At 42.8% G+C, this 23123-nt stretch overlaps 1 protein-coding gene across 5 annotated transcripts in view; it reads right to left on the bottom strand.

Annotated features, from left to right (window-relative positions):
- The window catches only part of EDA (ectodysplasin A), a 215302-nt gene that overhangs the window by 4275 nt on the left and 187904 nt on the right, over positions 1–23123 (bottom strand). For 2 of the 5 annotated variants that reach the window (XM_045029917.1, XM_045029913.1), the window contains 5 exons: positions 16252–16281; positions 8982–9161; positions 7042–7076; positions 6395–6446; positions 964–1094 (listed from right to left, as the gene is read on the bottom strand). In XM_045029917.1, coding sequence (XP_044885852.1) covers positions 964–1094; positions 6395–6446; positions 7042–7076; positions 8982–9161; positions 16252–16281 — 428 coding nt within the window. The remainder of the gene's footprint in view (positions 1–963; positions 1095–6394; positions 6447–7041; positions 7077–8981; positions 9162–16251; positions 16282–23123) is intronic. The other 3 variants (XM_045029914.1, XM_045029915.1, XM_045029916.1) reach the window with 3 other exon arrangements.

Genomic DNA, 23123 nt, shown 5'->3' with positions numbered 1-23123 from the left:
CAGTTGCATAGTTTCTAAAATCTGTTCCAGTATCTATATAGCTTTTTTCTGTAGAGGTCAATGCAGACACTATGGAGGGACTGGGATGGAGTTTAGAAGCTCTGCAGCTGCCTCATTTCCTGTGGAGTTCAGAAGCTCCAGGATATGGGTTATCAGAATATTGAGACATCCCAATTGAACAATCCTTCGCCTGAATAACACTTGGGTGGAGGAAACAGTTCTCTGGGAGATGCCATGTTAAGAAGTGTACTGTATAATCATCATCATCATCATCTATTTACACAGCACTTTCCAGCCTGGTGGATTCCAAAGCCCTTTACAAACTACATACATACATACACTGCACTCATCTCTGGAGTGAACAGCAGCAGCTGTTTTACAGCACACAGCCATAATACACAATGATTTTGGAAGAGTATTGTATCCATTTAAAACCACAGGAGAAAATTGGGAGGTGGGATGGAATTACCTGACTTGGAATTTGGCCAGGACAGCAGGCCTAACAGCCCTACATTTATAAATGGTGACATGAGATCTTAAATTATCATAAGTAGTCAGGACTTTGGTTTTATATATCTCTTAAAAGACAGCACCTCCAGCAGAAAAGTGACCTCTAGCTTCCTTCTGGGCTTGTTGTTCAGTACTGACTTGGAATGTGAGTAACTGCACAATAGAATGTATGGAGAAAAAACCAGCAGGATTTATGGCACATGGAATTTTGTATTGAGTCTGCACGTATGCTCAGTAACTAATCCCTTGTAGTTTGTATTATGATATAATACATGACCGTGCACTCCCCAAAATTGTACATCTTCCTCCTCTACTCACATCCTAGAACATGAAGTGGTTCAGAGCACATACAATTTCCTGGCCTTTGCTGGCTCTCTGGAGCCCCCTTGTGGTTCATGCAAGGCTTTGCATTTTGAATACAGGAATAGGAGTTAGGCCTAGGACCGTACTCACTTCTACCTGACTATAGATGAAGTATGTGCCGTCCACCAGTACCTCCAGCTCCCCACTGCGTGCATGCAGCTTAAACACCTTGGGGTTCATAATGATGCGAGACCAGTCATTGAGCACTCCACCTGAAAGATCTCAGTATGAGAAAATGGCAGTCACTCAGTACCCGTCAGAATGAAAAGCGCAGTAGCAACACAAACACAACTACGGATTACAGATATCTTACCTATAAAATAAATATATTAAAAGAATACTAAAGTTGCGAAGTCAAGCACCCAAAGTTAGGAAATGCCAGAATTAACGATGCCAGTAGATTAATTCAGCCCCCTTCTGTGTAAGCCTTATGATACTGTCTTTGATTTCATGTTGTACTATTTCTTGCACAAGCATCCTGCCTCATTCAGTATAATGGATGGTGCTCACTGAATGGTAGATATTCAATATTTCTTTTCAGCATTCAGTATATGGCCCTAGGCTTCATTTACTGTACATCATTCATAGTCTGGACTGAATACAGAATGATTATTTCCTCCTGGGTGTGTCTGTGGAATGCTCACCATAATCTGAGTGTTTCACAAACATTTATTTTGACAACACTTCTATGAGGAGAGGTGCTATTATTATCCCCATTTTAAAGGTAGGAAACTGACGCACGGAGAGACTAAGGCCAAAGTTGTCAAATGTCCACTAATTCTGGGTGCCCAACTTGAGACTCTAAGGCCTGATTTTTCAGAGTACTTCACATTTACATAGCACTTTATGTATTCAAAGAACAGCTTCCATTGACTTCAACTGCAGTTCTGAGAATTCTGCACTTCTGTAACTCAGGCTCCAGGTGTCTCATGTTGGGCACCTGGAGAATAAAGGAACATACAATTAGTGGCCTCCTGTGAGAAGGCTGGTACAAGTGACTTACTTAACATCACATAGGAACTCTGTGGCGGAGACAGGTAGAATCCTATTCTCCAGGGAAGCATTCAATTGCCTTTACCATGAGACCATCTTTTTTCTTCCTGCAACCTCCTGCCTCATTCCCTGCAGAATTTCCAACTTCTTCAATAAATGAAGCAAAGTCCTATAGATAACAGCCTAATTCATTACACAACCCTGATTCATCCCCAGAGGAGGTACATCCTATGCACTGAATGAAGCGAGGTCATGTGGGAAGAATAGTATGTGATCCTGTAACTAAAGGCTGTCTCATAAATGCATATGCACAGGGGGTCAAATTAAGTTTGCATGGGCAACCTTGATTCTGGCATTTCCTAACTTTTGAATGCTTGACTTTGCAATCTTAACATTCTTTTAACATGGTTTCTTTGTATGTAATTTTCTAGATTAAAAAATAATTGAAATAAAACCAAGAATTTCATCATGTGGTACTATACTGTCTAACACTTGAGTCTTTAATGAGGCTGGAACCTTTAGATCCACAACACAGACCTCTACCGCTAGACCTAATGGAGTAATTGGTAGCAGTAGTAGGCTGTTATCCGCTATATGAACCAGCCACTAGATGGGGATGAGACACACACTTTGCTGGGTTTTTTCACAGCTATTTGCTGACAGCAGGGGACTGTTGGGATCCACGAATACTGTTTCAACTTACAGGTTCTGTGGGGGAATGTGCTCTAGTGGTTATAGATGGTTCTACCCAGTTCTCCTATGCCTAATTCTTTTGTCCCAGTCTATCTCTGCTCCTATCCTTTCCCCACCAAAGCTGCCTTTCCGTTCTTCTCCTGTCTACATTCAAGGCAGAGTGTTTCTTCCTTGTCCTCAAGCCTGCTGGGTGGCAGTGGGGGAACCTCTGAGAATGCAGGAGCGAATCTACTTTGCTCTCACTTTTGGTGCCAGGCACATTAGCCTCCAGAAGCTGGGAGGAACAATTGCAGGATAATTCCTATTCATAAGTTCTGTGGGAATGGAGCATGCTCACTGTGATTGCCATGGAGCTCTGTGGTGATGGAGCATGCTCAGTACAGATGGAATGTTCAGAGAATTTTACTGCCAAATGTGCATACTTCTACTGAGAATGTACAAACAGTAATTTTCAAAGGCTTATAATTTGGTGAAATTTGGATGCACCAAAGGGGATCTCTCTTGACCTGTGGGTGACCCACTTGCCAAATTTCAAGTCTCTGCTTGAAAGCAGGAACCTCTCAATGAAAGTTGTAAACATTAAAAAAAAAACCAACCACCACATGCAAAACAATGTGTTTTCCCCTAATATAATTATCAGAAATAGCTGTAACATTTCTCTGAAACTTCAGAAAAAGTTCAGCCTGAGGTAGACACTTGGCATGAGAAATTTTAGCACCAATGGTTAAAGTCTGGCAATGTTATAAGGAAATGAAAATACGCTCTTTCAATGGATAGTATGGGGCAGCCTTAACTATAAACATTGCTGTCAGCTCTACCTATATTAGCTAGGAGGCAGTAAGGGGCACCCACTTCCCCTCTCCCTCCTCACTCCCTCCCCTGCAGCAGCCTCCTGTGTGTGAATGGAGAGCATGCTGAGCTGTAGCTACTCTGTGTCCCCTCAGTTGGCCTTGCTTAAATCAACCTCTGTACGAGATGACTGGCAGACTGCTTATGTGACGCTGATTTTTTTAAAAAGGATCCAAAGGTGATCCTGGCAATTGCAGGCCAGTAAGTCTAACTTTAGTACCAGGCAAACTAGTTTAAACTACAATAAAGAACAGAAGTATAGAATCATAGACTATTAGGGTTGGCAGAGACCTCAGGAGGTCATCTAGTCCAACCCACTGCTCAAAGCAGGACCAATCCCCAGATTTTTGCCCCAGATCCCTAAATGGCCCCCTCAAGGATTGAACTCACAATCCTGGATTTAGCAGGCCGATGCTCAAACCACTGAGCTATCAGGCACACGGATGAACACAATTTGTTGGGGAAGAGTCAACAACACAGCCTTCGGGAAATCATGCTTTATCAATCAATAGAATTATTTTATGGTGTCAACAAACATGTGGACAAGGGAGATCCAGTGGATATAGTGTGCCTGAACTGTCAGAAAGTCTTTGACAAGGTCCCTCACCAAAGGCTCTTGAGCCAAGTAAGGAGTTATGGGAGAAGAGGAAAGGTCCTCTCATGGATCAGTAACAGGTTAACAGACAGGAAACAGAACATAGGATTAAACGTTCAGTTTTCACAGTGGAGAGAGGTAAATAGTGGGGACTCCCAAGATCTGTACTGGGACCAGTGCTGTACAACACATTCATAGATGAGCTGGAAAAAGGGGTAAACAGTGAGGTGGAAAAATGTGCAGATGATACAAAATTACTCAAGATAGTTAAGTTCAAAGCAGACTGCAAAGAATTACAAAGGGATCTTACAAAACTGGGTAACTGGGCAACAAAATGGCAGATGAAATTCAATGTTGATAAATGCAAAGTAATGCACACTGGAAAACATAATCCCAACTATACATAAAAAATGATGGGGTCTAAATTAGCTGTTACCACTCAAGAAAGAGATCCCGGAGTCATTGTGGATAGTTCTCTGAAAACATCTACTCAATGTGCACTAGCAGCCAAAAAACCTAACAGAATTATAGGAACCATTAGGAAAGGGAAACACAGAAAATTTCATATGCCAGTCTATAAATCCATGGTAAGCTCATGCCTTGAATACTGCATGTAGTTCTAGTTACCCCATCTCAAAAGAGATATTAGAATTGGAAAAAGTACAGAGAAAGGCAACAAAAACAATTAGAGGTATGGAACAGATTAAAATGACTGGGACTAATCATCCTGGAAAAGAAATGACTGAGAGGGGATATGATAGAGGTCTATAAAATCATGACTGGTGTGGAGAAAGTAAATAAAAAAGTGTTATTTACTTCTTCTCATAACACAAGAACTTGGGTCATTCAGTGAAATTAATAGGTTGCAGGTTTAAAAGAAACAAAAGGAAGTATTTCTTTACACAATGCACAGTCAGTCAACCTGTGGAATTTGTTGCCAGGGGATGTTGTGAAGGCCAAAAGTGTAACTGGGTTCAAAACAGATTTAGATAAATTCATGGATGACAGGTTCATCAATGGCTATTAGCTGAGATGATCAGAGATGCAACCCCCTGGTCTGGGTATCCCTAAACCACTGATTGCTAGAAGCTGGGATTGGATGACAGGGGATGGATCACTCGATAAATTGCCTGTTCTGTTCGCTGCCACTGAAGCATCTTGCACTAGCCGCTGCTGGAAGACAGGATATTGGGCTAGATGGACCATTGATCTGACCCAGGATGGCCATTCTTATGGTCTTATGAGTGTCTTGGGATACCACGTGGGAAATATGATCAGTGTTCCAGTGATTTGGATTGTGTCCAGGTAGGGGAGCACTTATCACAGAATTTCTCCCCTTCCAACACAACCACAGGAGTTGAACCACAGGGAGAAAGGAGGCATCTGATGAATCTTGTGACCCTCCATTGGGTAGAGAGAAAAGAAACCTTCATGAAAATTGGAGAGGAACATAGGATCAGTTTTGATGGGGGAAGAAAGCATAAGCTCAATCTTACTGCAGGATCAAAATTACTGGAGGGAACAGCAACACATACAGGATCAATTGTACTGGCAGAGAACACAAGGTCAAATTTGCTGAGGATGAGTAGAGGGAGAAAGGGTCAATTTGCTAGGTGAGTTGATGAGAAAGATTTAGTAAGTTTTGGGGAAGAAAAGAACATCAACCGGTTGGATGGGAGGATCAACTGGCTGAGGGGTGGGTGCTTTGGATAGATGGAGCTGGACTAACGTGTTTGATAGATTTGAGGTCAGAGATTTGGGGAGGCTGAGGTGAAAGTGAAGAGTGTGGGTAGAGATTTGATTTGGAATCTAGGAGGTTAGAAGAGTAGAAAAGTCCACTGATTGGGAACTTTGGGAAGGGAAAAGAGAATTGATAGGGACAGAGAATGTATTGATGAGACTGGGAGCTATAGAATGGAGTAGGGTGCTAGTGGACAGAGATGGATTGCTGAAAAATGGAGGCAGCCACAGGATACATTCAGGACTAAACGGAGGGCAGAAGATAGATTGGGGAAGAGGACTGGTTAGTCTGTGAAGGGGAGAATGGGGGACTGATTGTTCAGTTGGTTTGAGGAGGCAGATAATCTATTTGGAGGTCAGCAAGTGGGCAGAGGATGGACTGGGACAGAGAATTATTTGGAGAGACTTGTGTGTTATAGGATAGTGGAGAACAGGATGGATGAGGCATAAAAGATAGTTGAATTGATGGGGCTGGAGGCAGCAGAAAGTCTTAGTGTTACTTAGGGAGGTTAACAGAGGAATATATTGAGAAGACCATGACTTGAATTAGTGTCTCATACTATGTAGTATACTGCACAGAGAGCCTAGCTACAAAATTGAGGGTGCAGGATGGGACCCTTTTAGTGGTTGACAATCTCTTGTCATTCTTACCATTCTTTACTTGAATTGCTGACCCTTGGCCCTGCAGATGAACCACAGCTGGCTGCAAATAAAAGTACAGCAAGTTAAAATTATCCAGATGCACTGCTTTATTCTACTAAATAACCTTATTTATCTCTCTGTGGAATTGATGATCAGGATATAAAGTTCAAAGTAGTCATTGTAGACCTCCAGAATATTGCTGGCTGTGCACAACTAGGCAAGAGGACTCATTATTATTTTCTTTGTGTCAATGTGGATTTGAGTACATTTATTTCTATTTAAAGAGTACAATTCATACAGTCTTTACCTTTTACATTTGAAACTCCTTGTACATCAAGAATGCTTTTTGTAAAAGATGGAGTGGGTTAAAATAAACCAATGACAAGAGATTTTTTTAAGGTATTTTAAGAAGGTAGGAAAAGGTAGCAAACTGTTCAGTAAGCAGCAAATCAAGTGCTTCCTCTGGCATTTCCAATGGTAAAGGTGACTCTGGTAATTTCTTCTGGTATTTATGTGAGTGTAACAATAATTTAGCACAAGATGTTCATTTATTCAGGAAAGTTACCACAAAATGAACATTTAGAAAATGTACCCTTGTAAAATTTAAAATCTAGCCAACTCAACTGACATTTCCCCCTAAGACAGAATCAACCAACCTGTGTCTCCCTGGAGCCAGCTTTGTCTGTGGCACCTGCAAAATATAATATCCACAAAATAATGATGGCACTTGAGAAACTTCTGCAAAATCAGATGTAGCAAATCTCCTATTGAGTAAAAAACGGGTTTTCCTAATGGGACCACATCTTCAGTGGGAAGGAAGAAAGACAACGAGTGACATTGAGCTTAACAATTAACAGGTCTCCTAATTGGAAATGCTGCATTCCATCTTTCCTCTTGGTTTGCAATTTTATCTGACAAATCAGGAGTCCCCAAACTTTATTCAACCTGTTTTCATTAAATAGAACAAATTGCAGCAACCCTCATCTTGATTATGGGGGTGCATCCTCCAAAGACTACAGGTTCCATACTGCAATGCTCCAACTCATTCTGAGCAGCCAGACCACACAATAGGACCTGTTATCTTTGTGACACAGATCTCTTTAATAAAGATAAGGGTCTCTGTGGACTGCACTATAGAACTAAGGATTGCAAGTTGTCTATGAGCTGCATTTTGGCCACTCCTAGTATACAGACTGAAAGCCAGTCAGTTTTCTCTGAAAGCACCATGAGGGAAAGGGTAATAAACCGTGTCTGTCTTCAGGAAGGAAGTTTCAGTGTTCTGTTATCTCAGAAAATGAATTAAAACAATATATAGGGACAGTGAAGTGAAAATGGGAAGTGCAGGAAAAAATATTTTCATGTGAACCAGGTGAGACTTGCTGCCTGTGATTACTCTGAGACTAACCTAACAATTGTCTCAGACAGCAGCTTTTCTGATCCAGTCATGTCCTTCCCAATGGTTTACCACATCAGATATGTGGATTAGGACAGATTAGCTTGTTGACCAATATTACAAGCAGGGCAGCCTCAAACCAATCCATCTGACAACTCATACATAGGAGTTACAGCTGATTGTATACTTCAGTACCAATGAAATTCAGGCTCACTGGGAGGTTAATGGGAACAAATACTTTGACATCTTCAGAGAGAATGCTTAGAAATCTGCAAAGAGCTTTACAGACAAAAATGAAGCTTCAGCGCCCCCTGTGATGTAGACAAGTGTTACACCCATTTTACAAATTGAGAAATTGAGGCAAAGAGAAAGGAAATGACTTAAGACCTTACAGGGAATTGAAGTAACAGTACCCAGTTTTTCAGTCCCATGCTTCAACCACTAGACAATGCTGCTTCTCAAAGAGAGACAGAAGTAACTGATAACACATAGCTATATGTAGATATTAACCCAGTTTCCTTTGGCTGCTCTGTTTAGCCATAGTGCTAGTCCCAGTCCCATAGCAGGTCATGTCAGGATAATAGCTCCTGGAAGTTCACTGCTACTCTCACCCAGTGGAATGACTATGGATAGGGAATTTAAGTAGCATCTTTTTCTTGCAAATAGAATAAATGTAAACAGTGTGGAACCTATAGCAAACCAGAACAACCACATGATCCTCTTGCCTTCATTGTTTGTTATCACTCACTGTGTTATGCTGAAACTTAGTCTAAGTTCTTTGGGGCAGGGATCAGGTCTTATTTGTCTGTGAAAAGCCAGGCTTATCTATGCACTGCATAGTACTAGTCAGTGGAGCAGCGCTAGTTAGGCTAGCTGGGGCAGACGTAGTAGCCCATCTCCAACCTGTCCAATTGAGCTGGTAAGGACAAAGAGGGTTTTTAACCTCTTTTTCCTCCCTCTCCAGTTCTAGTTAGGAGTACTAGCGTCTGCATCCTGATGAGAGATTGTACATGGCACTTAGAAAATGAACCTTCATATATTGTTATAACAACAGTGCAGCCCCACTGCCTCAGGTTAGAACTGAAGGAGAGGTCTCTGGGTATGTTCTATTCAGTTTTTATGCCATTCTCATCACCATGGTATTTCCCCTCATCACTGGGTCTGCAAAGCATCTGTCCAATTAGGATTGAAATAAACACCTACCTGAAGGGCCCTGAAGCCCAGGTGGTCCCTGGGGGCCAGGAGGACCAGGAGGACCAGGAGGTCCCATTACAGTTGTGCCTGGAATTCCAGGGATCCCTGGGATTCCTGGGGGCCCCTGGGGTCCAGGAGGTCCTGGTGGCCCTTGAGGACCATTGGGCCCTGGAGGACCAGCCTTTTTACCTGAAAAACACAAGATAGTGTGTTAGGTCCTCTGCCTACTGAGCATGGCACTAAAAAGCTCTGAGTTGGCTTCCCTGTACCCTCCCATAAGAGAACAGCAGGTAGCTTCCTAGAGAGTGAGAAAAAGGAAGAGCCAGGATCATGTTCTCACATTCTATTCCAGCAGTCAGCCTTGTTGGAGCTGGTGAGAGATAAGCTAAAAGCAAGATCAAACAGCTAGCTCAGATTTTGTGATTCAGTCCAGAATGTGATGTTATGGTGTGAGACAATCTGGATCTGATGACAGATAGTGACCAGTGGTTGGCCCTTTCATCAGGTGATTGCACTTGCCCTTGTTGGGTAGAACAAGGTGGGTTCAGCAGGGCTTACCGTATGAAGAGAGAAATTGAACATGAAGCAAGCCCCTTATCTAACAGATTCCTTGGGATGTATATAAATATTTTTAAATTAGGACTAAACATTCTACAAGGCTGTTCTGTAATCTAGACTGAAGAGGAGAGAGGGAATCTATTGTTCTGGAGCAAGAATCCTCAGACGAACATGGAGCTGAACCTCCTATCATAAAGATCCAGTTCAACTGCCTGCTTGGAAATCCTGTTGTATTGTGTTAATATGTGGGACATGCACTGAGCATGAAATTTGGGTGCTCTAGATTTGCAGATTTGCTCTGGAAAGGCAGGCTGGTTGACTAGGGTACATTTAGAAAAAAAAAATACAGGCTTCAAAATACTTCCTTGAAGAACATGGTCCAAATAGCCCATCCACAGTCTGGGGACACTGCATGTAGAAGAAGCTTTTGATCATTTAGAGATAAGAGAACAGAGAGCACTGGCTGGGCTCTCCAAGTACCCCCTGAACCTAGGTGGGCCACTTCCCCCCATAATAACAGCCTTCTCCTGATGCCTGCTAATGTAGTTAGTCCTATAGCTCAAGACCTGCTAAGGGCTCATCTAGATTTATACCCCCCAAGATTGTATGCGTGTATGGTGGTTGTTACAGTTGTACATAATATAACTTGTGTTTATGTTTTTTAAAACATAGGAAATTACATTGCCCGTTGAACGTTAATTCAGTCTCTTTGTGCATATGTAGAGATGACTGAACTTCAAAATTTCCAATCTGAGGGAAATTAAGAGATTTCAAAATTTGGTTTTGTCCCAAATCAGGACAAAAAGTCAAAATCTCAATTTTTTTTCATAAAACAAAATATTCTTAAAATAGTTTGTTTCAATAAGGTCAAACATTTTGACGATAAAATTATAACATGAAAGTAAAAATGACAAAGTTAAAATGAAACATTTAGATAATATCCTATTAAAATTCTGTGAAATGTTTCAATTTCATCAAGTCAGTATTTTCTGGTAGACAACTTCTGTCATAAAATTTTTGACCAGCTCTATTTTTATCCACAGGACCTATGTCTCATTCAGTGCACAAGCTGGATGGGCTCTGGGGATGAATCAGAATTGTGTGATTGAACGAGGCTGACTGCAGGTTCCTTTGTTGCAGAAGTTGAAGGGTGTGCAGTGAATAAGGTAGGGGATTGAAGGGAGAGAGGAGATGGTCTTGTGATTAAGGTAGGTGAATGCCAAACAAACTAATTCCATCCACAGTCTTCCTATGTGGTACCGAGTAAGTCACTTAAACCAAAAGTCTGGCATGTGGCTGCTAGTTAGTTGCATATCCCTCATTTTCTGAGTGTCCAACTTGAGACATCTGGGGGCTTGATGTACAGAAAAACGGAACACACACAATTACAAGTCAAGTCAACAGGAGCTATGGATATTCAACAACTCTTCCAGTAAGGTAGTGTGGTCTATAGGAAGGAACAGAGGGTTGGGAATCAAGCTAGTCTGAGTTCTAATTCTTGCTCTACCACTGATTCACTGTGTGGCCTCAGGTAAGTCTTTCCCCCCTCAGTTTCCCCATCTATAACATAGAGATAATAATGCTCTCTAATACTGCACTGGAGATAAATTCATGAATGTTTGCCAGGCATTCAGATACTATTGTAATAAGTGCTTTAGAAAAAAGGCAGAGGCAATGAATGATTTAGTATTAGTTGCAGGCTTTGGAAGATGTGCAGTAAACAAGGCAGGGGCTACTAGCAGCATGATGAGGATACCAATACTGAACAGCTGTCTCATTCCCTGAGCACTGTCCAACCTGCACATTGGATGAGGCAGTGGTTGCAATAAAATAAAAAAGGAATAAGTAAAAACCATCAGAATGCATGTATACAAGGGGACCTAACTATGGCTGGCTGTGCAACTTTAATTCTGGCATCTCCTAACTTTTCAGAGTTTGATGTAAACAATTTTCTTTTAATGAAGTTTTTTTTTTAAATCTTATATTTTTATAGCAACTCTTATTTTAAAGAGGCTTACAAGCTTATAGGAATCTCTTTACCCAACAAAAACAGCAAAGAATCCTGTGGCACCTTATAGACTAACAGACGTTTTGGAGCATGAGCTTTCATGGGTGAATACCCACTTCGTCGGATGCAAGTAGTGGAAATTTCCAGGGCCAGGTATATATATGCAAGCAAGAAGCAAGCTAGAGATAACGAGGTTAGATCAATCAGGGAGGATGAGGCCCTGTTCTAGCAGTTAAGGTGTGAAAACCAAGGGAGGAGAAACTGGTTCTGTAGTTGGCAAGCCATTCACAGTCTTTATTTAATCCTGATCTGATGGTGTCAAATTTGCAGATGAACTGAAGCTCAGCAGTTTCTCTTTGAAGTCTGGTCCTGAAGTTTTTTTGCTGCAGGATGGCCACCTTAAGATCTGCTATTGTGTGGCCAGGGAGGTTGAAGTGTTCTCCTACAGGTTTTTGTATATTGCCATTCCTAATATCTGATTTGTGTCCATTTATGCTTTTCCGTAGAGACTGTCCAGTTTGGCCGATGTACATAGCAGAGGGGCATTGCTGGCATATGATGGCGTATATTACATTGGTGGACGTGCAGGTGAATGAACTGGTGATGGTGTGGCTGGTGAGAATATGCTCCACTGGCCATCACATACAGTCCCCAGCTAAAACCCCACCAACGCATCATCAGGGATCTACGACCCATCCTGGACAATGATCCCACACTTTCACAGGCCTGGGGTGGCAGGCCAGTCCTCGCCCACAGACAACATGCCAACCTGAAGCATATTCTCACCAGTAACTGCACACCGCACCATAGTAACTCTAGCTCAGGAACCAATCCATGCAACAAACCTCGATGGCAACTCTGCCCACATATCTATACCAGCGACACCATCACAGGACCTAACCAGATCAGTCACACCATCACCAGTTCATTCACCTGCACGTCCAACAATGTAATATACGCCATCATATTCCAGCAATGCCCCTCTGCTATGTACATCGGCCAAACTGGACAGTCTCTACGGAAAAGGATAAATGGACACAAATCAGATATTAGGAATGGCAATATACAAAAACCTTTAGGAGAACACTTCAACCTCCCTGGCCACACAATAGCAGATCTTAAGGTGGCCATCCTGCAGCAAAAAAACTTCAGGACCAGACTTCAAAGAGAAACTACTGAGCTTCAGTTCATCTGCAAATTTGACACCATAAGATCAGGATTAAATAAAGACTGTGAATGGCTTGCCAACTACAGAAACAGTTTCTCCTCCCTTGGTTTTCACACCTCAACTGCTAGAACAGGGCCTCATCCTCCCTGATTGAACTAACCTCGTTATCTCTAGCCTGCTTCTTGCTTGCTTATATATACCTGGCCCTGGAAATTTCCACTACTTGCATCCGACGAAGTGGGTATTCACCCATGAAAGCTCATGCTCAAAAACGTCTGTTAGTCTATAAGGTGCCACAGGATTCTTTGCTGCTTTTACAGATCCAGACTAACACGGCTACCCCTCTGATACTTTACCTAACAAGGAAATGCAGCCATCTCTGGGATAGAATATAAACAACTGTTAATCAGACCACAACAGTAGTTTAGGACAGGAAATAAAGACTACTAGAATTGTTTCTAAGGGTATGTCTACACTAAGGGATTATTCTGATTTTACATAAACCGGTTTTGTAAAACAGATTGTATAAAGTCGAGTGCACGCGGCCACACTAAGCACATTAATTCGGTGGTGTGCGTCCATGTACCGTGGCTAGCGTCGATTTCTGGAGCGTTGCGCTGTGGGTAGCTATCCCGTAGCTATCCCATAGTTCCCGCAGTCTCCCCCGCCCACTGGAATTCTGGGTTGAGATCCCAATGCAAAAACAGTGTCGCGGGTGATTCTGGGTAAATGTCGTCACTCAATCCTTCCTCCGTTTTTTTCCCTTTTCTTTCGGGGGCGGGGAGGAAGGGTGTAAATTGATTACATATACCCTGAAACACCTAGGAAAATGTTTTTGACCCTTCAGGCATTGGGAGCTCAGCCAAGAATGCAAATGCTTTTCGGAGACTGCGGGGACTGTGGAATAGCTGGAGTCCTCAGTACCCCCTCCCTCCCTCCATGAGCGTCCATTTGATTCTTTGGCTTTCTGTTACGCTTGTCACACAGCACTGTGTTGAGTCCCTGCTGTGGCCTCTGTCTATCATAGCCTGGAGATTTTTTCAAATGCTTTGGCATTTCGTCTTCTGTAACGGAGCTCTCATAGAACAGATTTGTCTCCCGATACAGCGCTCAGATCCAGTATCTCCCGTACGGTCCATGCTGGAGCTCTTTTTGGATTTGGGACTGCATCACCGCCTGTGCTGATCAGAGCTCCAAGCTGGGCAAACAGGAAATGAAATTCAAAAGTTCGCGGGGCTTTTCCTGTCAACCTGGCCAGTGCATCTGAGTTTAGATTGCTTTCCTGAGCGGTCACAATGGTGCACTGTGGGATACCGCCCGGAGGCCAATACCGTCGATTTGCAGCCACACCAACCCTAATCCGACATGGCAATACCGATTTCAGCACTACTCCTCTCGTCGGGGAGGAGTACAGAAATCGGTTTAAAGAGCCCTTTATATCTATATAAAGGGTCTCGTTGTGTGGACGGGTGCAGGGTTAAATCGGTTTAACGCTGCTAAATTTGGTTTAAACGCGTAGTGTAGACCAGGCCTGAGGAAGTTACTGCACTTCCGTCTATCAATGTCATGGTGCAAAATGAAATAATCTCATTATTTTTGGTGAGCACAAAGTTGGAAGGGCTTCCCCCCTTTGGTATGTTCTAAGCACATACCTAGCAGTTAACAAGGATGCCTAGAATCAGAGCTGCTGTGCTAGCTACCTACAACTGATCACAGTGCCTTTCCTGAGTTGTTTGATGAAACATGCAGGTTTTTTTCTTTCTTTAGGTGGCGCAAAAGTTCATTTCTTGTCTCTATCTGAAATGGAAGTTAGACAGTCACCACTCCTTGTACATGTTAGTATACAGAACTGAGAGCTGACTACTTTTATAAAATACCAGAATTCTCTCATTCTCTCCCCCATGTTCCCTGGGCCTGCTCTTGTATTTTGAGTCATAAGAAAATTAAAAACTAGACTGTAGTATTTTTAAAGCAGAAATTTGATTTAAATTATTTTATGAAAAAGTACATGTCTTAGTTCTACTGATCCTACATGAGAGGGATTAAGTTTTCAGATTTTTTTTTAAAACTAGGTCTTTAGAAAATATAATATTTAGGGTGCCTTTCATAGAAAACATAGACAGAGTTCCCAACTGTAGCCAGCATCAGCCAGTTTCAGATTGTTTGTCCACAATGACAGGGGGGCGGGGCCTTATGGCGAGTGGGGACGAAGGCCCACCACAGCTCCTCCCCCATACTGGGAAGAGGCTGGAGCTGCCCTGAGCCTCAGGCAGGCAGGGAGCAGTGCCACAGGGAATCCGGGACAAATGCTGTCCCAAAGTCATTCAGCCCAGGACTGGGACTTGAAATGTACATTTTGAGACTGTCCCATACAATTAGGGATGGGTGGTCACTCTATTTTAAGCACATGCTTACCTCCGTTCTTATTCAGCAAACACTTACACATATGTTTAACATTAAGGACACGTACAAGTTATTTGGTGAACAGGGATGGACTTAAGCATATGCTTAATTTAAATGCATGAATAATGCTTTGCTGAATCACATCCTAGATCAGTACTGCACTCTCTTTCAAGCATGTGGGCTACATCTGGAGGAACGCAAGCACTGCACACAGCAATTTTTTTTTCAAACTTACAACGTTCTGTAAACATACACAAGCGTTTACAGAATACATAAATAGGATACTTCAAGGGTTGCAAAGGAAAGAGTAACAGTAGGTAGGATGGCACTGCTTCTTTGAAACCAGTTTCCTGACATCAAACCTTTGAGAGGGAGTCTGGTAGGCAATTGAGGTGTTTTGATTTGTTAGCTTCCTAACAAAAAGTCTGTGCAGAAACATAAATACTTCAAAAGAGGGCTGCAAAATAGCAGCTCTCAGGTACTATATACCACTGCAGCTCAACTGGGCTAATGTGCTAAATTACCTTATTAATATAAAATAAACTCTTTAATAAGCATTTTTAAAATAAATTACTGAACACTTTGAATAGCTTGAAGGATGTGGTATTAGAGTCTGATCCAAAGCCCTGAAGTCAATGGACTTTGGCTCATATCACTAAAGACATGCTTGCTAAAAAGTTAGGCTGATTGCCGACTAAACTTTAAGAATCAGAGATTATGCTGAAAATCATTTTAGTGAAAATGACATGATGAAGGACAAGCAACCAATGATAGGTTGACCCATGATGACCCAGCCAACTGCATTTACAAATATGAAAGCTTGGGAATTATTTGTATACTATGCAGCTAATTACAACTGCATCCCCTACACTGCCTCCTCTGAATACTGATGTGCCAGCTTTTAGGGGGAAAAATTAGTAAATGTCTATCTTTCTAAATATGAACCTGCTCAATGTTGCAATCACTACAACAGAAGTGGAAATTATATATGAGGCAAGGTATACCTAGACTGATAAGAGTAAAAATGCCACTTGTCCGGTATTCATATTCATCAGGAAAGTTCACAGGCAAAAGTAGCTTCTCATTTGCTAGAGAAAAGTCACTGCAGTGAGCAAGTAAATTAAATTAGATTTTTAACTTACCCTTTTTCTTGTTTTTAACTGAACTTGGACCTACAAAGAGAAAAGAAAGATACTGAAATTCACAGTAAGCATTCCCTCAATAACAAAAAAATGAAGAAGGTGGCTGGAATGTGATTCGGCGCAAAAACAAAATAGCAAGGTAAGCCAATGCTGTGGAAAGCATAGGCCTATGATCAAATGATCTGTTAGACCCAGGCACTTATGTGAAATCTTCTACTGTGTTGCCTTCTCTCAAACTGATGATCTGTAACTATGATGGTTGATATCAGAACTCAGTATAGTGAATTTTGGTGAAAATTTCTAACAGAATTTCTCTTTCCTTTTACCATCTGTTTCTGGACTACAGCAATTCTATGATGGAAAATACTTTTCATCCCTGGAGTCATGGTTCTATTAACACATATAGTCAAATTTTCACCTCAACCTCTAAACTGCCCACAAATTTGCACATAGGTTTTGATCATACATCTCGAGAATTTCTATGTGTAAAAGTGGGGCCATGTGCATGCAAAAGATTGGTACACAAAACTGCAGCACAACTGTTGAGGTTTGGTTGAAGCTCTTTTAAAAAAAAAGTGACTGATAAGAAGTTTAATTTTTAAGTGCTCCCTCTCAGAATGAATTTGGTCATCACTATAACTGCATAGTCATAATGTATTCATTTATGACCCATGTGCGTGACATATGAATTTCCATTGTAATTTAATTTAACGTAATGGACACTTAAAGGGAGTGTCAACATTTTCAGCTGTCAGTAAGATCACAGGATTAATTTCTCGCGAATGACTTTGTAAAGAAAACAATCTTAAGAACTCCTTTGAACTTATACGTTCAAGAACTTTCACCTAGTCAGGTATGTAAGTGCTGGCCTGATTCTTAAACACCATCTTGCACTCCACAGACTTCACATTCCCGGCCTCACCTACTCTTCCCCACATCCCTTGTTTCTAAACATTTGAGGAGTTCCAATAATAGTTTCCCCATTGTGCAGACAGGTTGAACCTTCTTTAGAGCTAAGTAATTAAAACCATATTCCCCTCCCAGCCAGTGTTAAACCCTTCACAAAACGCTCCACTAAAAGCTTGGTTTACTATATTCACTTTTGCCAAAGGGAAACCAGAGCTAGCACTTTGCAAGCTTTGAGAAACCATGAAATGAAAACCTTTTTTGCTAAGCTCTTTATTAGATTTTCCAGCACCTGTAGAGAAACCAGTGATCTAATGTAGCTCAGTCTTTTTGTACATTGGTGTGCTTTCACCTGCTCCTCTGAAAGATGAAGGAATTTTGTCTATTGTAAATTACTGAAGCAGTGGCTCCCAGATTGTTGTCTGTGGAACATTTGATGATGATTTGTGAAAAAATGGCTGGTCACATGGTGCTTGGTCTCCTCCTTGTTTCCAGCTGCTATTATGCAATAAAAACGCTGAAAATGCATATATAAATTCCTAATATTACTTGTTCATGTCAGTAATTGTACTTTCCACAGGGAAGTTATGTGATTGACAGTGTGAGTGAAGCTGGCCTGTGTAATCGCAATGGATGGTGTCCATGAGAAACTCTATTAAGATGTGGCCCAACCGTATTAAAGAAACCCCTGCCATGAACAGCAAGAAGGAGGAGGAGGAGAAAGGAAATGTGGGGTGGGGACAGGAGAGAGAGAGAGAGTCCAGATATGCCATGAACCAGGACCTGTTTGAGACTCCACTGTAATCTAGCCAGTGCTGCCAATGGATGAGCCAGATGACTGGGGAAGGAACCTTGGGTAAATGTTTGCAAGTATTTTTCCTTGCAACTTTTAAATGTGAAGATGGCACCCAGACCACCCCCAAGTTAGCACTGGTATTGACTTTTCATTGTTTTAATAATACAATTAGAGGCAATGGTACAACAAACAGGTAGAGAAGCTTGGAAGCAGGCATGATGCTGCTAAGGTAGTTTATGTGCAATATCCACCATCTGCCCATAGATCAAAAAGTCATATTTGGTCATAAGCGCTAGGTAGTTTGAGATATGAAACTGGAGACTGGCTGAGGAAAAGACTCCAGCCCCAAAGGTACTATCAGTTCCTTAGGGTATCTAAATTCTTGCGGTATTGATGGGTATCAAAGATGGGGTCAATTGAGAACCTGTGGAGGACAGCTTTGGTACCAATGCAGCTGGTACCAAGCACTTGGCATGAGAGTGAGTTGGCTCTAATCCCATCTTTACTATACGTCTTTGGTATAGTTGACTTTTGTGTTACTGTTACCAAGTGTTGTTTGGGAACGGGCTTAGGACTCTTCTCAACAGTGTCTCTGATGCTCTGGGTACAGGTACCCGAACTCGGTACCAAGTCTGTCTTAGATGACTGGCTCTTCTTCACTGTTGCAGTACTGACACCACTCGGTGCCTGCATGGAACTCCCCTTGGGACTTGAGGTCTATGTAGCCTTCTTGTGCTTTGGCAACTTCTTGAGGATGTACTCCTTACCTCATTCTCTTAGAGGAAGATGTTTTTGAGGACTTCAGTACCATAGATATACTCGATCCTCCAGTATTCCCTAGATCTCTAGTGGTTGCTGGTGACTGAGACTTTAACATGGATGGAACACTAGTGGTACTGGGAGATCAATGTAGAGGGGCTTCTCTGCCCCTGGATCTGAAGCAGATTGTAAAGCTTACTCCATCTCCCTATTTTTCTGAGATCTACCCTTGAAGGACACGCAGATATTGCACTTACTGGGGATACAAGTATTACCCAGACAGCGGAAGCACTTGGAATGCCAGTGACTGATTGGAATAGCCTCATGGCAGGAAAGGTACCGGGAAGCTTGGCATTCCTGGGTCAAATAACAAAAAAATCTCTAGAAAAGGAAGCTTGTAACAACTATCTAACTCAGGGGTCGGCAACCTATGGCACGCGGGCCGAAGATTCCAGCATGCCATTAAAAATCCTGCCCAGCCTCGCCCTCTGCTCCCCCCGTGGGAGCAGGGAGCAGAAGCATAGCCGTGCACATGGGGTGGGCAAATGGCCCCACTCTCCCGGCACGGCAAGCCGCGGGGTTTGCGCTCAGGAGACGGAGCGCCGGGCCGAACGCAGCAAGCTGCCGGCCCCTCCCCTGCCTTCTCCCCTCCCCTGGAGCCCTGCCGCCGCGTGCAGCACTCTGGGGGTCGGGGCTGCGCGCTCCCATGGGGCAGTGTTTGGCTCCGCGGGGAGGCAGATACGCTCCCTGCTCAACTGGAGCTCTGCCGCTGCCACGCACAGCGCTCTGAGGGCCGGGGCTGTGCTCTCCCGCGGGGCAGCGTGTCTGGCTCTGCGTGGAGCCTCAAGGTAAAGGGCCCAGGGCTGGGGGGGTTGGATAAGGGGTGGGGGCAGTTAGGGGACAGGGAGCAGGGTGGGTTGGATGGGGAGGTGGGTCCCGGAGGGGGCGGGGGTCTCTAGAGGGGGCAGTCAGGGAGCAGTGGGGGTTGGATGGGGCATGGGAGTCCTGGGGTTTGTGAGGGGCAAGGGGTGGATAGGGGTCAGATCAGTCAGGGGACCGGGAGCAAGGAGGGTCCGGGGGGGGCAGTTAGGGTGGGGAGTCTCTGGAGGGAGTGGTCAAGGGACAAGGAGCTGGGGGGGTTGTATGAGTTGGGAGATCTGGGGGTCCTGTCAGGAGGCAGGAGTGTGGAGAGGGGTTGGCGCAGGCAGGGAGTCGGGGGGGGTTGGATGGGTCGGGAGTTCTGGGGGTCCTGTCAGGGGGCAGGGAGCGGTTGGATGGGGCATGGGAGTCCTGGGGGTCTGTTTGGGGATGAGGGTGTGGATAAGGGTCGGGGCAGTCAGGGGACAGGTAGGGGATAGGGTCAAGTCTGAGGACAAGGAACAGGGAGGCTTAGATGGGGGTGGGGTCCTGGGGGGCAGTTGGGGGCAGGGGTCCCAGGACGGGGTACACAGGGGACAAGGAGCAGCGGGGTTGGGAGTTGGGAGTTCTTAGGGGGGCAGTCACCCAGCCCTCTCCCCTGAGCCCTGACCCCCATCAGGGCTCAGCTGGGCTGACGGAGACCAAGCTGGGGTCACGAGGGGTGGGCGGAGCTCGAGCCCTGGCGGGGACCCCTTCTACCTCATGGTGGCTGCTGAGCAGTAAGGGGGGGAATCCCTCCTGCCCCCCTGCCCAGGACACCCGATCCCTTCCGTGCCCCTTCCTGTCACCCCCCATCATTGCCCACCCACTCGAAAGCCAGGGCCAACCCAGTTTTCCTAGCTATGCCACTGAGACAGGTAATATGCCCATTGAACCTATAGGCTCAACATATGCTCCTCCAGGCCCCAACTCACTAAGGTACGTAAGCAGGTGCCTGGACTTCAACGGGGCTCTTACATGATGCAGATTAACCATGTGCTAAGGTACCCAGCTGAATCAGGGCCATAACACTAATTATACTTTGCTAATGATAAAAGTTAAGGACTTTAATGAACAACTGTCTGGCTTCAGAACTTTCACAAGAGTTAAAGATTTGCAGATGATGCTATTTATTTAATTTCATTTCTTCCATAAAGAGAATCTCATGGGAATAGCAAGGTAAGTCCAACAAATTCTAAATAAGAACATAATAAAAATAAAGCAAAACTGAGTTTTGATTGGAGAAAGAAAAGAGAAAAAGCTGGCAACACAAACAAAATGATTTTCTCAAAGAGTCCCTCTCCTTGTTATCTCCATTCCTCTTTCTTGGGCAAAAAAGGAATAAAATGGATAATAAACTGAAGTGCACTGAAGCCAAAAAAGAAAGGACAAGCAAACTTCATAGGCAAGTTCTTTCCAGAAAACTGGTTTGTCAGAGTCATTAACATTCTAGCAACAGAAGCATTTTATATCATAATTCAGGAATGCTTACAAAAGTAAAATGACATGTCAAATTAATACTACAGAATTACATTTAAAAGTGACAACACAATATCATTCAAGCTGAATTTCATCCCTCTTAATAATTATAGTTGCATATGCTTTATTTTCCAAATTTTTGTTATTACAATAAATATATAATTAATGACCACTTTTCAACTGAAGGAAATTTTCAGTTATGAACTCTCAAAATTAAGGGTTTTTGACAGTGTACTGATGATAATAAGTGTTAATGACAGCTTATTATGAATGTGAAGAAAAAGACAAGAGTAACATTTTCAAAAGCACCTACATTTAATTGAGTTTCAGTGGAGGCTTGACTCTAAAGTAGTACCAGTTGCAAAACTTTTGTCTGAACATTCTTTCATTAGAAAAAAAAAAATTCAATTTTTTTTTTTTTTGCAAAATTGTATCAATTTTGACAAAAATTTCACAGGGGAAAAAAATCACATCTAAACAAATCATTTTTAGTGATGGAAAATTTCATATTAGAATTTTGAAAATTCATTTTGCTTTTTTATTTTTATTACTTTCATTATTTTTACATTACATGGTGCATCATATGCACAACTCGTACCAATTTGCAGTGATAAATTTTGAAATGTTTTAATTTCCCATTAATTGGAAATTCTGAGTTTTGTACAGCTCTACTTCTAACGCACTTATGAAAATGGGACTTAGGCTCCTAAATGTGATCAACCTGAAGTCTAATCAAATTTAAAAAGTGAGTTAATAGCAGTTTTGTGTACTAAATCTGCCCTGTCAAGTTTCATGAAATTCCCCCACACACGTGGAAATGTACTTGGTTAAACAGGGGAAACATTGTAACTGATCATAAGTAGTATTGTCAAATACACAAAGTAAACATTGAGAAAACACAGTATTTTCTTTAATTTTTAGTTAAAATTTGATTATTAAGGTGACAGTGTCCATTTAAAAGACACACTTACACTTGAATATTGATCACAATTTAGTGCTGTCTAACTGCAGGGATCTCCTTGTTCTCTTCTCAAATAAAGTCCAAGGGCTCACTGGCCAAATCCCACAGAACCCTGATTTGAACAGTGATATAGTACTGAATTCTTCTCTAAACGGAGATCATGTACTGAGAGAAGTAAATACATCACTCAATAACAACTCTTTTGCACCTTTCTCATCTTCGGGGAAGGGAAGGACGGAACAAATGAGTTGCACCTACAAGTTGTGGTGGGGAAAAGCCGGCACTTTTTCTACAATACTGGAAGTTACCCTAATTCGGCCAGCTGTAAAATGTTAGCAATTCATGAGGCACCTACTCTGATTTCAAAACTCCATTGAATATAGTTCATACAAGTTTATTTTTCTCTAATGCTTGGCCTAATATTTAGTAAAATCCTCTTCAGATACCAGATTTTAAAGAACATAATGCAACCTCCTTTTTAGTCACTGAACCCCAGTCTCTGTTACAGTAGTGGGGGGAAAAGAGTAACTTTCAGAAACTTGTAAATGCCTCCTTTGACATCACTGCTTGTCTGCTTATTAAGCAGGTGCATGCTTTGCTGGATTAGGGTCTTCGTGCTCTGCAGCTTGCTGAATTGAGCCATATATGAAGGGAACTATAGTATTTCTCTGGGGTGGAGAGAGGGAAAGGAAGCCATCTGGGATCAGCAATGGTAGAACAAGCTGACTGGGGCACATGGACAAAGGAATAAATAATAATAATTTTACCTCTGACGATGAAGAAAGCTGAGAGAAGAACCCCAGAAAGTATCTGCTAGCCCCAAACCAAAATTTACTGCAGAATAATTTCAGCTTTGGAAAAAAATTCAATGGAAAACTGAAATTATTGCTCCCTGGCTGCTCACCTGACTTCTACCTCCCTTCAGCCTCTCCCCCAGAACTGGGGCTAGAGCGGCAGAGAACCCAGGCACTTAACCTCCCTACCTCTCCCCAGCTCCGAACGTACTGAGCATCTCAGCTTTCTGCTTCTCTGGCCCTGGGGCTGGGAGGAGGCTGAACATCCCATACTGTGCCT

The sequence above is a fragment of the Mauremys mutica genome, chromosome 9 (genome assembly GCF_020497125.1).
Source record: "Mauremys mutica isolate MM-2020 ecotype Southern chromosome 9, ASM2049712v1, whole genome shotgun sequence".
Classification (NCBI taxonomy): Eukaryota; Metazoa; Chordata; order Testudines; family Geoemydidae; genus Mauremys; species Mauremys mutica.
The sequence above is the reverse complement of the archived record's forward strand: the minus strand, read 5'-3'. Positions and strand labels throughout refer to the sequence as shown.